This window comes from Geotrypetes seraphini, chromosome 10, assembly GCF_902459505.1.
Source record: "Geotrypetes seraphini chromosome 10, aGeoSer1.1, whole genome shotgun sequence".
NCBI classification, from domain to species: domain Eukaryota; kingdom Metazoa; phylum Chordata; class Amphibia; order Gymnophiona; family Dermophiidae; genus Geotrypetes; species Geotrypetes seraphini.
The window spans coordinates 31,471,017-31,486,933 of record NC_047093.1 but is presented as its reverse complement, the minus strand read 5'-3'; the positions used below and the strand labels follow the sequence as shown (position 1 = coordinate 31,486,933).

Below are 15,917 nucleotides of genomic sequence, written 5' to 3'. Positions count from 1 at the left end.
ACTGCTCGTCACCTATTCCTGAAAGCAGTATACATACAAGGGGAACAGAATTGCTTAGCAGACAATCTCAGCAGAATTCTTCAACCTCACGAATGGACTCTCGACCCCTCGACTCTACAGTCCATTTTCTCCCAATGGGGCACTCCTCAGGTGGATCTCTTTGCAGCTCCCCACAACCATCAGCTGCCCAGGTTTTGCTCCAGACTTTACTCTCCTCACCGTCTGGAACCCGATGCATTTCTTCTGGATTGGACCAATCTCTTCCTTTATGCATTCCCTCCTCTTCCGCTCATGCTGCGCACCTTATTCAAACTCAAGAGGGAACAAGCCACCATGATCCTCATCGCTCCACGGTGGCCCAGACAGCATTGGTTTTCCCTTCTTCTTCAACTCAGTTCCAGGGAACCCATACCTCTTCCTCTGTTTCCTTCACTACTTACACAGCATCAGCAAACGCTTCTTCATCCCAACTTACAGTCTCTGCACCTGACAGCTTGGTATCTCTCGGGCTGACTGCACCTCATGCTCTCCTTTCTCAGCCTGTCCGTTCTATTATTGATGCTTCCAGGAAACCGTCCACTCTTCAGTGTTACCAGCAGAAGTGGTCTCGGTTTTCTTCCTGGTGCCTGTTACATCACCATAATCCCATATCTACAGCAGTGGGATTGGTATTGGACTATCTTTTGTCCTTATCTGACTCTGGTCTTAAATCCTCTTCGATAAGGGTCCACCTTAGTGCCATTGCAGCTTTTCATGAGCCGATCCATGGAAAACCCCTCTCAGCTCATCCCTTAGTTTCAAGGTTCATGAAAGGCCTTTTCAATGTAAAACCACCTCTTAAGGCCCCTCCTGTTGTATGGGATCTTAATGTGGTTCTTTCTGCGTTAATGAAGCCTCCTTTCGAGCCTTTGGCCACAACGCATTTTAAATTTCTAACTTGGAAAGTGGTCTTTCTGATTGCTCTCACTTCTGCCAGGAGGATCAGTGAGCTCCATGCACTGGTGGCTGATCCACCTTTCACTGTTTTTCACCATGATAAGGTTGTCCTTCGTACACATCCAAAATTCCTTCCTAAGGTTGTGTCTGACTTTCACCTTAATCAATCCATCGTTCTACCTGTTTTTTTCCCAAAACCTCATTCTAACCCAGGTGAACAGGCTTTGCATTCCTTGGATTGTAAACGTGCTCTGGCTTACTATCTTGATCGCACCAAACCTCACAGATCATCTCCTCAACTGTTTTTGTCCTTTGATCCTAACAAGCTGGGTCATCCTGTCTCTAAACGCACTCTGTCCAATTGGCTTGCTGCTTGCGTTTCTTTTTGTTATGCTCAGTCGGGCCTGACACTGGAGGGTTCTGTCACGGGCCACAAAATTAGAGCTATGGCAGCATCTGTAGCTTTCCTCCGTTCCACTCCTATTGAGGAAATCTGCAAGGCTGCTACTTGGTCCTCAGTTCATACTTTTACATCTCATTATTGTCTGGATTCATTCTCCAGACGGGATGGACACTTCGGCCAATCTGTTTTGCAAAATTTATTTTCATAATGGCCAACCTTCCCTCCATCCCTCTTTTTGTTAGCTTGGAGGTCACCCATCAGTCAAGAATATGCTGCCTGCTTGTCCTGGGATAAAGCACAGTTACTTACCGTAACAGGTGTTATCCAGGGACAGCAGGCAGATATTCTTGCGTCCCTCCCACCTCCCCGGGTTGGCTTCTTAGCTGGCTTATCCTAACTGGGGACCGCGCGCCTCTGTCGGGCGGGAAGGCACTCGCGCACGCGCGGTGCGGCCTAGCTAGAACTTTCTAAAGTTCTTAGAGTGCAATCACTCTAAAATTGTCCGTACCGGGGCTCCGTCGGTGCCGTCACCCATCAGTCAAGAATATCTGCCTGCTGTCCCTGGATAACACCTGTTACGGTAAGTAACTGTGCTGTCTCTTCATCTGTTAACCGCATAGAACTTCCATGGTAATGCGGTATACAAAAATAAAGTTATTATTATTATTATTATTAAAGCAGACGACCTCATTTGATTGCAATATGTTGGAAGGCACTGGGGACTTCTAAGAATCTATTTGCTGTATGAAATCATTGCATAAATGATACAGTCGCTCTCTAAAGTTTTAGATCCTTCAAGCATTTAATATTCTCATTCATTTCCTTGTCATTTCCAGTCTTGATTACAGTAACACGCTTTACAAAGGAATCATGCAAAAGGAGCTAAAGCGCTTGCAAATTATTCAGAACAATGCTAATAAAGATCATTGAGAATGCAAAAAGAAATTCGATCACGTCACTCCACTTTTTTTTTTTTAAATTCTTTATTGATTTTGCACATATTAACAGTGCAAAATACAAATATAACGACATATAATATATCAAGAAAAGCACATTCATCTTAGAAATATACATAAAACAACCATTTCCCCCCCCCACCCATCCTCTCAATGATTCAAATATGTAATAATAATTTAATCCCACCCTCCTCCTACTCACTCTGGATGTATATACCCAAAGGACCCAACTAAGATAGAAGTATCCCCCTCCCCCCTGAATTTGTGTGGAAACTAACAAAAACCAGAGAAAACTACAGTGAAGTAACAAAAGACGTCAACGGACCCCCTAACCAGTTTAAACAAACTACTATGCCCCAATATGTCAGCTTTCATTTTTTTCACATCTATAGCTGGAGCATAGATTGGCCCACCAAAAAGGTCACTCCACTCTTAATAAAGGCTCATTGGCTGCCAATAACACACAGAATTACATATAAAATTCTACTTTTGACATTTAAAACACGCAATACAAATCTTCCAGAATTCTTAAACAGACTTCTGATCCCTTATACCCAGGCTAGAACCCTGAGATCGAATGCCCAACACTTCTTACATATCCCGTCAATACGAGAGTTCAGCATGCATCGATCATCAATCTTTTCCGTCTCGGCTCCCATGCTCTGGAATGCCATGCCCGCAGACCTACGAGAAGAATCATCTTTGAAACGATTTAAAACAAAATTTAAAACATTTTTATTTAAAGACACTTTTGAGCTTTAATTTAACACTTTGCACTTATTTCATAAGAACATAAGAATTGCCATCTCCGGATCAGACCCTGGGTCCATCAAGTCCGGTGATCCGCACACGCGGAGGCCCCTCCAGGTGTACCCTGGCATAGTTTTAGTCTCCATATCACTGTATGCTTCTCAAGGGAGATGTGCATCTAATTTACCCTTACCCATATCACTCTATGCCACTCTTAAGGAGATGTGCATCTAGTTTACCCTTAAATCCTAGAACGGTGGATTCTGCAATTACTTCCTCTGGGAGAGCATTCCAGGTGTCCACCACTCGCTGCATGAAACAGAACTTCCTGATATTCGTCCTGGACCTGTCCCCTCACAGCTTCAGTCTATGTTCTCTTGTCCGTGTCACATTGGACATTGTAAATAACTGCTTTCCGTGCTCCATTTTGTCGAATCCTTTTAGTATTTTGAAAGTCTTGATCAGATCCCCTCGTAGTCTCCTCTTCTCAAGGGAGAACAACCTCAGTCTCCTAAGTCGTTCCTCATAGTCCAGGTTCTCCATACCTTTCACTAGCTTCGTTGCTCGTCTCTGCACCCTCTCTAGCTGTTTTATATCCTTTTTTTAGGTATGGAGACCAATGCTGGACACAGCATTCCAGGTGCGGTCTGACCATGGCTCTGTAGAGCAGTATTATAACTTTCTCTGATCTACTTGTAATTCCCTTCTTTATCATGCCTACCATTCTATTTGCTTTCTTCGCTGCTGCCGCACATTGCACCGACGGTTTCAGGGTCCTATTATCAGTATACCCAGGTCCTTTTCCTGTTCGGTGCTTCCCAGAGTTACACCTGACATACTATACTTGGGATCTTTATTTTTTCTGCCTAAATACATCACTTCTCTTATGATGAACACTTACAGAAGGGTCCCATTCAGTTGTTCTTCTCTTTATTGTTTCTGTTTTCTATAGGGTATGTAGTTCTACCCCCCTACTTTAGTGTACCAGTATGTCATAAGAATAGCCTTACTGGGTCAGACCAATAGTCCCATCAAGCCCAGTAGCCCTTTCTCACGTTGGCCAATCCAGGTCCCTAATACCTGGCCAAAACCCAAGGAGTAGCAATATTCAATGCTACCGATACAGGGCAAGCAGTGGCTTCGCCCATGTCTTTTCCAATAACAGACTATGGACTTTTCCTCCAGGAACTTGTCCAAACCTTTCTTAAAACCAGCTACGATATCCGCTCTTACCACATCCTCTGGCAACGCGTTTTAGAGCTTAATTATTCTCTGAGTGAAAAAAAATTTCCTCCTATTGGTTTTAAAAGTATTTCACTGTAACTTCAAGTGTCCCCTAGTCTTTGTAATTTTTGATGGAGTGAAAAATTGATCCACTTGAACCTGTTCTACTCCACTCAGGATTTTGTAGACTTCAATTATATCTCCCCTCAGCCATCTCTTTTCCAAGCTGAAGAGCCCTAACCATTTAATCTTTCCTCATACAAGAGGAGTTCCATCCCCTTTACCATCTTGATGGCTGTTCTTTGAACCTTTTCTAGCGCCTTTTCTTGAGATAAGGAGGCCAGAATTGAACACAATACTCCAGATGAGGTCGCACCATGTCATATCGTTCGTGTCCCCCCAGATTTTACTTTTTAATGTAAATTTTACTTGTACTCCGCTTAAAAATTTGATAAGCAGAATATCAAATTTTTAATGAAACTTGTAAAACTTTTTTTTTCTAGCATTGTTAACCGTTTTCCCATCAGATCCTGTGAGCAGCAGCAGTAGCAGCCTGGCACAGTCGGTCATGTCCATGGCTTCATCCCAAAGCCAACACTCGCAGCTCAGCACAGATACCATCTCTTCCATGTCGGGCTCTTACCTCGCCGCGGGGACCGAGGAGGAGGAAGAGGAGGCAGATGTCCTTTCCTCGCCAGCCGCCGCTGCCAGCGGGCCACCTTCAGAAGAGGGAGAGGTACAAAGATAAACCACAGCTTTACTAGGAAGCGTTCTTCTCAGGATCTCAGTGCAGTATTTGCTTTTATACTGAAAATAAGGGAAGGGAAAGGCCTGTATATTGTGGGTGTGTTTTTTTTTTTTTTTTTTAACAGGGCTGTTAACTTTGCATGCCATACTTATCCAGAGATTGCATTTAAGATTATTTATAGCCTATCAATCTGAACAACTTGTTCTCAATGAGCTAGTTACTGCATCGGGGAAGTCTTGCATTATCTTGTATTTAGAGAGCAGTTTGCAAATAATCCAGGCATCATGTACTGTCCAGTGTTCCAGAAAAATATGAAAAGGTTGTGGCTGCAATCCATTCCACACAAAGATATCTCAGAAACACTGTGGCAGTGCTGCTGGTACTCCACTTAGAAATTCGATAAGCGGAATATCAAATTTTTAGTAAAACTTGTTTTGCTAGCATTGTTTACAATTTTCCCATCGGATCCTTTGAGCAGCAACAGTAGCAGCCTGGCACAGTCATCTTGCCGTCGACCTGCCCCGGAAGTCATTTTTTCAGCAGCAGTCCGCCTATGCAGAAACAGGAAATCGCTGCTGAAAGAAGACCTCCAGGGCAGGCCGACGGCAAGACGCTGATCTCGTTGACGCTGCCCGAAGTTTAAAAAAAACAACAAATAAAACACCAGGGAGGAGGTAGGTGTGTGGGAGAGTTTTTGAGTCAAGAGTTGAAAGCAGAAGAAAGAGGTCATGCGGCAGGGTCCCGCTAGGGGGGAAAGCACTGTGAAATTAGTCTCTTGTCCTGTTCAGATACCCTTTCTTTTGTTACCTCATCTAATGAAAGGGTTGTCAATCTTCAGTCTTGGCTTCTTTTTACCTGCACGTACCCATACCCAGGAGGCAGAATTGGAGATGGGAAACAAGGTGCGGTGAGGCCAGGGAAGCCCAGCATTGTCTGAGCATTTCTTAATTAAAGGGAAGATGCACATGGTGGGGGGGGGAGCTGAGTTCAGAATTTGGAAGATTCAGTTGGCAAAAGCTTTTCTGTGAACAACTGAAGTCTCATATTCCAATTCCAGCTTAAAACCCCCCCCACCATTTTCTTTGAGTGAGTCGGTTGCCTTAGAGCTTATAGTAAAAGTTGCCCCCTATCACTCTACCTTTTCTGTACATGATAAGCTATGCTGCACTATGCAGTTCTTATGTTCTACTAAATTCCTTTTTGATTCCAAGCAGATTACTGTATTTTTAGGTCTATAAGACGCACCTGACCTTAAGATGCACCTACATATAGAGGAGGAAAAACCAAGAAAAAAAAATGTGGTTCAGAATTTTTTTTTTCTTGGTTTTTCCTCCTCTACACGTAGGTGGTCTGGTGCTGGAAAGTCCGCAGCCTGAAACCTGCAGCCCCCCAGTAACATTTTTAACTGGCGGTGGTCCAGGGCGGTCTCCTGATGGACGGCTGCCTTTATCGCTACAGAGCAGTGCGGGACCAGGCAGGAAGTGCAAAGGTTGCACTCCTGCCTTATGTGCCGCTCTGCGGCGAGAAAGGCTGCCATCCAGCAGGAGACTCCCCAGGACCACCACCAGTTAAAAAAAAGTTACCGGGGGGGAGGTGTATTCGCTCCATAGGTCGCACCCACTTTTCCACCCCCTTTTTGAGAGTGGAAAAAGAGCGTCTTATGGAGCGAAAAATACGGTACATTATAAGATCTCCTACATTTTAGAATAACAGTAAAAGCAGATTAAAAATAAAGTTCTCATTTCTTCTCATTGAACAAAAATGTCTTCAGAGACTTAAAAAATATTATGTAAGACCGAATTCCTCTAATGCCCAAGGGTAGTGCATTCCACATTTTAACTCCCTAATATAAGATGATAGAATCCACAAAAAATTTACACTTAAGTGGATAATTTAATTTGAAACGACACTCTTTCCGGACTATATAGAAAGAAGAAGGTAAATTTAAACTATGAATCAGTTGCCATCAATTAACACCATAAAGTGACTTAAAAATTAAACAGGCTCGTTTGAACGTAAACGCTAGAATCTACTGAGAGCCCTCTCAAATCTTCTCATCTGAATATCTATCAGCTGTATTCTGTAAAAAAAAAAAAAAGCAACTTGTTGAGTAGATTACTAGTGATCCCTACATACAGTGAGTTGCAGTAATAGGGAGCAATTCCGACTCCTGGTCCAGTCCCTAGTCCTGGGACTTCTAGATTACTGCAACATCCTTTATCTACATGCCCTGCAATTATGCTAAAACAATTACAGACTGTACAAAACACGTCCCTCAGACTGATCTATTCACTAAGCACATATGATCATATCACCTCCACATACCTAGACACACACTTGTCTCCCAATGCAAGCAGGAATACTATTCAGATTTTACTGTCTATTATTCAAAGCCCTGAATGGTGCTACCCCTTCCTACCTGAACCAGGCCAAGAAGAGCTCAGTCTCCATTTACTCATCCCCCCAATCAAGGGCACATAGTGCACGAAGATGTACGATAGTCAAGTTTCAAGTTTATTATCACATTTGATTAATCGCTTAATCCGAATTCTAAGCGATGTACAAATTATTAAAAATTACAGAGTAAAGGAAGGCAGACTTAAATGACAAGTACCTAAACGACTAAAACATAATTTAAAATTAAATTACACATACAAGTAGAAACATAAGGAAACTTGGGAATGAATTACAATTTGATTATAAAGTAGTACAATTAAGGTTTAGAACAATGGGGAAGGGAATAATAAAAGTCAAAATGGTCTAGGTTAAAATCAGAGCCATAAGCGATTCAATTAATCGTTGAATGCATCTTTAAAAAGAAGACTCTTTAATTTGCAGGCAGCGAAACTAGACCACCACCTCTCCTACTTCCTGACAATGCCTGAATACAAAAACCCTCCAAAGGGAAATAAGGACCCTGCTATTCAGGAAATTTTGTCAAGACAAACTAATGCCGTACCTAATTATCCCTGATCTTGTAAATAACTGAATAAGTCACTATCTTGTTATTAGTATCTGCTCCTGTAATTCTCCTGGAAATGTCCAGCTTACTTTTTTTTTTTTTGTAATCCACCTAGAACGGAAAGGTTAAGGCAAAATAAAAGTCACTAATGCAGGGGTAGGGAACTCCGGTCCTCGAGAGCCGTATTCCAGTCGGGTTTTCAGGATTTCCCCAAGGAATATGCATTGAAAGGAGTGCATGCAAATAGATCTGATGCATATTCATTGGGGAAATCCTGAAAACCCAACTGGAATATGGCTCTCGAGGACCGGAGTTCCCTACCCCTGCACTAATGTAATGTAAAATAGCTTGCACTATAATACGAAAGTTGTGGAAACTGAGTAGTGAACCTATGTTTTGCCCTTGGTTGTCTTAATCTAAAGAAGGATTTCTTTGTCGGAGCTTTTGAATGGTTACATCTTCACATCCGGAGCATTCCCGCTTTACAAGAATTTAAGAAATTACTTTAGACCCATTTGTTCCAACAATCCTTTCCTGCGTAACATAATTCTCTTTGTTGTTTCAAATAATGTACTGTCTGTGTTCATTGATGGGACTGTATATGTTGTTTTTACTGTAAACTGCATAGTTGCCTTTTTTTTTTGGATAATTTGCGGTACATCAGATGCCAGTGAATAAATTAATTTAGAATCTAAAAGTACTCCAAGTACTTTTAGAACAATCTTCAACAGCTAAAAAGGCCTATTTTCAAAACACTTAGACCAGCGTTGGTCCTCGAGGGCCGCAATCCAGTCGGGTTTTCTGGATTTCCGTAACTAATTTGCACGAGATCTAATTGTGTGCACTGCTTCCACTCTATCCAAATAGATCTCATGCATATTCATTTGGGAAATCTTGAAAATCCAACCTAGCAAGGGCTGAGGTTGGACACCCGTAACTTAGACAAAGTACCATAGATTTCTCCTGATAATATCTCCTTGAGTAGGAATTCATAAGCACCAAACACTAATTTAACCCCCTCTTCCACCCTTTTTTTTTTTTTTTTTAAACAAAACAGTAGTGTGTTTTTCAGTGCCGGCCACAGCAGTAACAGCTCCAACGCTCATAGAATTCTTATGAGTGTCCGAGCTGTTACCTCTGCATCGGCGCTAAAAACTGCGCTATGGTTTTATAAAATGGGGGGAAGGGTTAATTTAATTTTAATTTAGTGCAGTGTTTATATACCGCTAAATCATCATACTGGCTTCAAAGAAGTTTACAAAAACAAATAAAATTTGATTTCTACAATGGCGAAAAGTCTAATCAGGTACTTTGAGTAATTTCCCTCTCTGTACCAATGGACTCACAATCTAACTATAGTACCTATGAAAACGAATAAACAATTATTATCATACATACCAGGGTTAGATAAAGGGAAGGATGAGGGAAAACTAATACAGTACAGTGGTACCTTGGATTACGAGCATAATCCATTCCAGGAGCATGCTCGTAATCCAAAATGCTCGTTTATCAAAGCAAAGTTCCCCATAGAAAATAGTGGCAACAGCAACGATTCGTTCCAGAACCCGGGGTCTATACCTGTCTGCAGTGCCGTCTCCTCCGTCCGCTTCGGGGGGATGCCTCTAATGTCCGCCAGAGAATCCCGCAGTGCCACTTCAGAGGGATGCCTCCTCCATCCGCCGGCCAGCCCTCCACGTCGGATGCCCCTCGCATCCTGGAGAGCCCCCACCCGAGCCCACGCAGCTGAGCGCCACCCCACCCGCACGCCGCACACGACACGCACAACGCCGATGATTGACGCTGTGCGTATCACGCGCAAGTGGGACGGCACCTGGCTGCGCAGACCCAGACAGAGGTCCTCCAACCTGCGGAAGGCACCTGACGTGGAAGGCTGGCCGGAAGAGGAATCCCCCAAAGCGGCGTTTCCTGGACTATAAGTGCTCGTTTATCGGGGCAGTGCTCGGTTTGCGAGTCAAAAGTTTGCTGAGTGTTTTGCTTGTCTTGCAAAACACTCTCAAACCGGGTTACTCGCAAACAGAGGTTCCACTGTAATCAAATTTCAAGTTTAATAAAATTTTTGATTAATCGCTTAATCATATTTCTAAGCGATGAACATTTTAAAAAATTACAGTATTTGGGGGACAATACAATACTTAACAATATTTTACATCCGAGCGGACTAAAAGACATACTTAACAAACCATGAACACAAGGAAAAAGGAGAATGAAATACAAAATCATTAAAGAAAAGTAAGACAATCAGGGTAAAAAACAAAAGGCAGGGAAAACAAAAGTTATAATATTAAACAATAGAAATAAAAATTTAACCTGTGGACTGTTAACTAATTATCAAAAGCATCCTTAAAAAGAAAAGTTTTTAAATTACTCTTAAATTTCTCCAGATTACGTTCTTCCCTTAAGTAAATAGGGAGCGAATTCCAAATTTGAGGTGCAGTAACAGAAAAAATAAATTGCCGTCTTGTATTAATAACCCTAAGAGAAGGGATCATCAATAGATTTTGTTCATTGGATCTCAGTGTTCTATTTGGAATGTAAGGGATTAATAATTTATAAATGAATGCTGGAGTTTTATAAAACAGGGATTTAAAAGTAAGTATGCATAATTTATATGTTATCCGGTGAGATATAGGAAGCCAATGCGCTTTCCTAAGAAGAGGAGTTACATGATCGAATTTCCTAGTTTTAGTTATAAGTTTAATGGAAGCATTTTGAATAATTTGTAAGCGTTTTATTTCATTCAGAGAAATGCCCTTAAAAAGGGCATTACAATAATCAAGTTTAGAGATCACCAAAGAATGAATGAGAATATTAAGAGATTTTGAGCATAAAAATTGTGAGAGTGAGCGAATTTGGCGCAGCCTGTAAAAGGTTGTTTTAACAATATTACTAATGTGGTCATGGAAAGTCAGTTTATGATCAAAGATCACCCCTAAGATTTTTGTGCTGTTAACTGATTGCAGGGGGACATTTTTTATAAAAATAGAAGAAACAAGTTTAGAGCTATCTTTCCATGGAAAAAGCATCACATTAGTTTTGTTAATATCCAGTTTAAAAAAATTCCACAACAGAAGAGAGAAACTCCAAAGCACTATTTTTGTCTTCAACCTATTCAGTTTCAGGAAAGTTCTCTCGAGTCCATTAACCTGTTTATTCAATAAATTCACTTAACCCTGGCAAGATATCTCCATATCCTTGAATCCACAGTGCTTGACAGCATGAATCGGTTTTTGCTTTTTCCATTTGTTTTTACCCACTTGGTTTAAAAAGAAAACAAACAAAAAAAACCCAGCACAGCCTGTTTATCCCCATCAGTTCACTGATAACCTCTTGGAGATTTTGTGGTTTAGCCATACCGATCAGGACAGGCCATTATAAAAGAAAATCTATGCTCAGCAACGAGATTAATACTGTAGTAATGTGACTGATAACTTTTTCTCTCCATCCCAATTCTGACAGTCAGTAAAAGCCCTATTGTTTCTTTGCAATGTGAATCATTCTGTTCTTTGCTTAAAACACAAGTGGCGTGTCCCTTTTTGATTTTGTGTGTGTGAGTGTGTAACTGTTATGTGTTATGAGTTTCCCTGAGGCCTTCTGAGAAATAGTTGATCCCTGTGGAGAGGGCTTCCTCAGCCCTGCTGTTGTTACTGCATTCGGTACAGCTAAATACAAACAGACTGTGGCATAGGCGAGGCTTTAGCTGGAATGACAGCTGCTCCCAGTAGCATCCACTCTCTGGAGGGAAGACTTGAACAAGTGACATGTCTGCTTTTCCTTACACCTCTCTTCCTCGGTTTGCAGTTGACACCTGTGGAGTCCCCAGATGTAACTTTCATCACAGCGGAAGAGCTAGATGCAGAGGTAAATTTGCATATTTCAGTTCATGCTAACCTTGGGTCGGGGCAGAGGGGATATCCTGCGCCGTGCACCATCCTTGCCAAAGGAATGGACATTTGAAACGTGATTGCGTGAAGACGATCATGATTAAAACCTTGATAGCACAGGAGGAGGAGGAGGAGTGTATGAGGGATTTTTGTATCTTTAGACTCACTTAGAGTGCTGTCTTAGGTGAGAAATAAATTGAAATAAAGATGGCGGTGCTCCAATATTTCAAATGCAAAGAAAACAACAAATACAAACCCACTCTTAAAATAAGACACCCTATCCCAGGTGATCCGGGTGTGCACTAGCCAGTCAGGTTTTCACAAAATCTACAATCAATATGCATGAGACAGTTGCATGCAATGCCTCCTTGGTATGCAAATTTAGCTCTTGCATATTCGTTAGATATCCTGAAAACCATGACAGGCTGGGGCTTCCCCGGGACAAGATTTGGAAGCCCATTCCCTACCCTGATAGAGAAGGGAGACAGGAATGCTGGGAACTGGGAAAGAGGAGAGATCAGATGGCTAAGACCTGTGCTCAGCGATGGACAAGCATGGTAGGGAAACCAGAGATGGGTGGGCAACATGGAAGGACGAGAGGGGCTGGTATGGGGAAATCTTTGCTGCAGGAATACACTGTACGTTTTCTGTGTCTCAGGGGAATGATGTCGTGGAGGAAGAGAACGGCTCTCCTATCCAGGAAGATGGTAACAAGATATGTGATTTTTATTCCTTTCATTTTGTTCGTGTACCTGAAGGCCTGGCAGCTGCTGTGCCAGAGAGGGCAGCTGGGTACTAGGGACTTCCAGACCATAGAAAAGAGTGCTCTAAGCTGCCTTTATTCTGTATGCAGTGAGCACTCTTAGGGAGACAGTCCTGGAAACGCCCCTATAATTTCTGGGTGCTCCTGAATTTAATGAAAAATGTATCTGGAGCATCGTGGGCTGCTTCAGAGGAACAGATAGCTAAACCGCACAGAATTGAGACATTCACTCACTCACCTGTTAACTTGTTGAACTTCTGCTCCCCCACCTCCAACCCCTTAAAAATAGACTCAAACATCGATAGGGGAGAATTTGCATAAAATTATTGATTTCCTAGAGGCCGTACCTAGCCAGTTGGGTTTCCGGGATTACCACAATGAATTTGCATGCCGTGAGACCCTTTATATTGGAAATATTTCTTTAATGCATATCCATTTTGGTGATCTTCAAACCTCGTTGGCCAGATGTGCTTCCAGGAGACGGTGTAGTCCACGCTATTGCGCTTTCCCTCTTGTTCACGACTGATGCCTCCAAAATGAAAACTTTAAAGCTTGGAGACCGAGTGGCATTTTGTCCTTTGAAAATAAGTCATAAGCCACTATTCAGTAAAGTAGGAAAAACCAAAAGGATGCTTGATCATTTGTGCGCTGTAATGAGTGCATCTTTTTTTAAAATTCAGATAGGCACATATACTAATAGAACCCCACAGCTAGAGAAATAAGTCCACAGGTCATTGAGGGAAGCAAGTGAGAGTTCATCTTTGAAGAGTTTCATTTCGTCCTTTTTTTTTTTTTTTTTTGTCCTATTGTTTCCTGAGCTATAAATAGATGCCCTTGATACAGCCCTGTTCTTAATGGTTGACTATTCTATAAAGTGTCTGCTTTTTGCATCACCTGGAATGTGCTAAGAAAACCACTAGACAGGCTGGATCAAAGAAGCAGGTTGAATTTGACCCTCTCTGAGCCCCCTGGTCCCGTTTCTTTTGATGTTAGTTTCCTTGTGCTTAGCACTGTGGGTGCCCAGCTTTGTGAGATCCTGTCTTCTTTCTTGCGCAAAATATACACTTAAAACTAGCAGAGTACACATTTAAGACTTGGTACCTACTGCATGATGCAGGTTAATCTAGATGTGGTTATCAGTTTTGTGTTTTTAGGTTGGTGGGTTTTTGTTGTTGTTTTGTTGTGGTTTGTGGTGGTGGGATGATGGTGGTGGAGGGAGGATCTACTGGTGCCAAGTCGGGGTAAAGGAAGTGTCATTGCCATGCTCGGGGGGGGATGTAGGATCACGGGGGGGGGCAGATGCGAGCGGGGGGATGCCTGATCGCAGGGGAGGGGGCGCTCATACAGCGAGGCAAGCTCGGTTTACGAGGCACCAAGTTTGCAAATGTTTTGCTCGTCTTGCAAAACACTCGCAAACCGGTGCATTCGTAAACCCTAGGTACCACTGTATTTTCTTTCCAGCTTCCATTGCCCGTGCCTCTTGTGTGCCTCTCTAGAGGTTGATTCCGTACATATCCTCCTCTTTCTCTAGGCTGTTCATGCAAAAGTGCTCTTTTTGCATAAACAGAGGAGGCTATGTAAAGAATCGACCCCTAGAGAGGTGAGCAAGAGGCATAAGGGCAGTGGAAGCTGGAAAGAGAACGCTGGTCTAAATAACCCTGAGGAAGTGATTTAGATCATGAAATGCCGACTCCTGTGCTTGCATTGCACACGCAGGGTGGCTACCGATATCGCACTGTGTAGATGAATGCCTGGAACATGCTTAAGCAGGATTCAGGGAGAGAAGTCACTTCTCCACAGTGCACCCCAGTTTTCCTTAGATGTTGGTAGGTCTGGGCAGACAGCTCCGAAACAAAAGGAGTGTCCAGGATAGCCGATTCCCCAGGTTTGGCTCTCAAAAATCCCTCCCTGATCCCAGTTTTTCAGGGTAACTAAAATTTGTGAATTTAACCTATTTTGGGACAAGTTGTGTGCATATGTGTCTCAACAATATACATTGCGGATGTGTATGCAGCGTTCTGATCAAGTTTTGTAAACCCCCTCCCCCCCCCCAAGGGCAGTTCTTTATTTTTTGTTTTTATACTGGACTGATCACTCCAGTGTTTGCAGGTGGAGTGGAAACCAAAGCCAAATCCCTTTCACTCATCCTCTTTGTGGCCTTCCAACCCGTTGGGCTGTTGGATGCACCTTTAGCAGTCCTAGGGGTGATGAGTTTGACCAGCTCTTAACCAGCATCAGAGCTGCAGGTGTGGGCAGATTGGAGCAACTTGTCCCCCCTCCTCCTTTCCTGTAATTGTAACGTGTGTACTTGTGCTTGAAACTCAAACGTTGATATGATCCAGGGGATCATTAAGCGATGAAAAATAAAACCAAAACAAATCACTTCCTGTAAAATCTGTGTTCTCCTTTAGAATACAGTACGGCTGCTTTTTTTTTCCCCCCCTGCTAAATTTCACCTCAACTTTATTTTTCTTGGGAAAGAATCCCACCCCAGTTCACTGGAGCATATGATTGACCGACTGTGTTTTCTCATTTTTATTTTATAAATTTAGACATTTTAACGATCCCTCTTAGTATTTGCAAAGTTTTCTTTCCTGGACACCCTTTCCCTGCCTCCCCCACCTGTAGTTTCAATTTCATAATACCAGAATAGCTTCTGTTCTCGTAGACCTTCCAATGCACAAAGTGTCGAAATGCATTTCCCCCCCCCTCCACTCCAGATACAGATGGATTGGACAAACAGCTTGATATGCGCTTAAGAGTTCTCTTATTGCTCACACTCTCTACCCACACTGTGTTTTGTGCGCCTGTATTTATTTAATTTGTTTTATCTGTCTTTATTATTGTAAGTAATATAACACAAAAGAATTGGTGGTAACAGTGAAGCCCAAAGCTAAGCCTCTCTAACTGCGTTAACTCCATTACAGGACAGAGGACAGGTGAATTCCTAGGTATGGAGTGTGGTAATAACAATGACATCGGCCCCGGCAAAGCACTGGATAATAAACTGAGCACTCAGGTCTGCTTAGCTGGTGAGTGGCAGTCTGCTGAACATGAACTTGAAACTTCACCTCTCCCGACCCCTTTACCTCGCCTCTCCTATGTTCCTGCTTTCCCACTGTGCCACCAGACTCCCATCCCAGAGTTAGGCTGGTGAACCTACTGGGCACAGTGTTATGCTCTCTGAGAGCTAGAGGCCAGTGCTGTAAGGAAAAAGGGGTCGAATTGAATCTTTTCTTTTTTTTTTTTTCCAGCGTAACGGGAGGCGATAAA

General features: G+C 42.6%; 1 protein-coding gene across 9 annotated transcripts in view; it reads left to right on the top strand.

Moving 5' to 3' along the window:
• Positions 1 to 15,917, top strand: part of RNF157 (ring finger protein 157) — a 158,359-nt gene that overhangs the window by 124,684 nt on the left and 17,758 nt on the right. For 2 of the 9 annotated variants that reach the window (XM_033960240.1, XM_033960241.1), the window contains exons 15-18: positions 4,797 to 5,005; positions 11,799 to 11,858; positions 12,540 to 12,588; positions 15,572 to 15,676. In XM_033960240.1, the coding sequence (XP_033816131.1) occupies positions 4,797 to 5,005; positions 11,799 to 11,858; positions 12,540 to 12,588; positions 15,572 to 15,676 (423 nt within the window). The remainder of the gene's footprint in view (positions 1 to 4,796; positions 5,006 to 11,798; positions 11,859 to 12,539; positions 12,589 to 15,571; positions 15,677 to 15,917) is intronic. The other 7 variants (XR_004540799.1, XR_004540800.1, XM_033960242.1 and 4 more) reach the window with 4 other exon arrangements.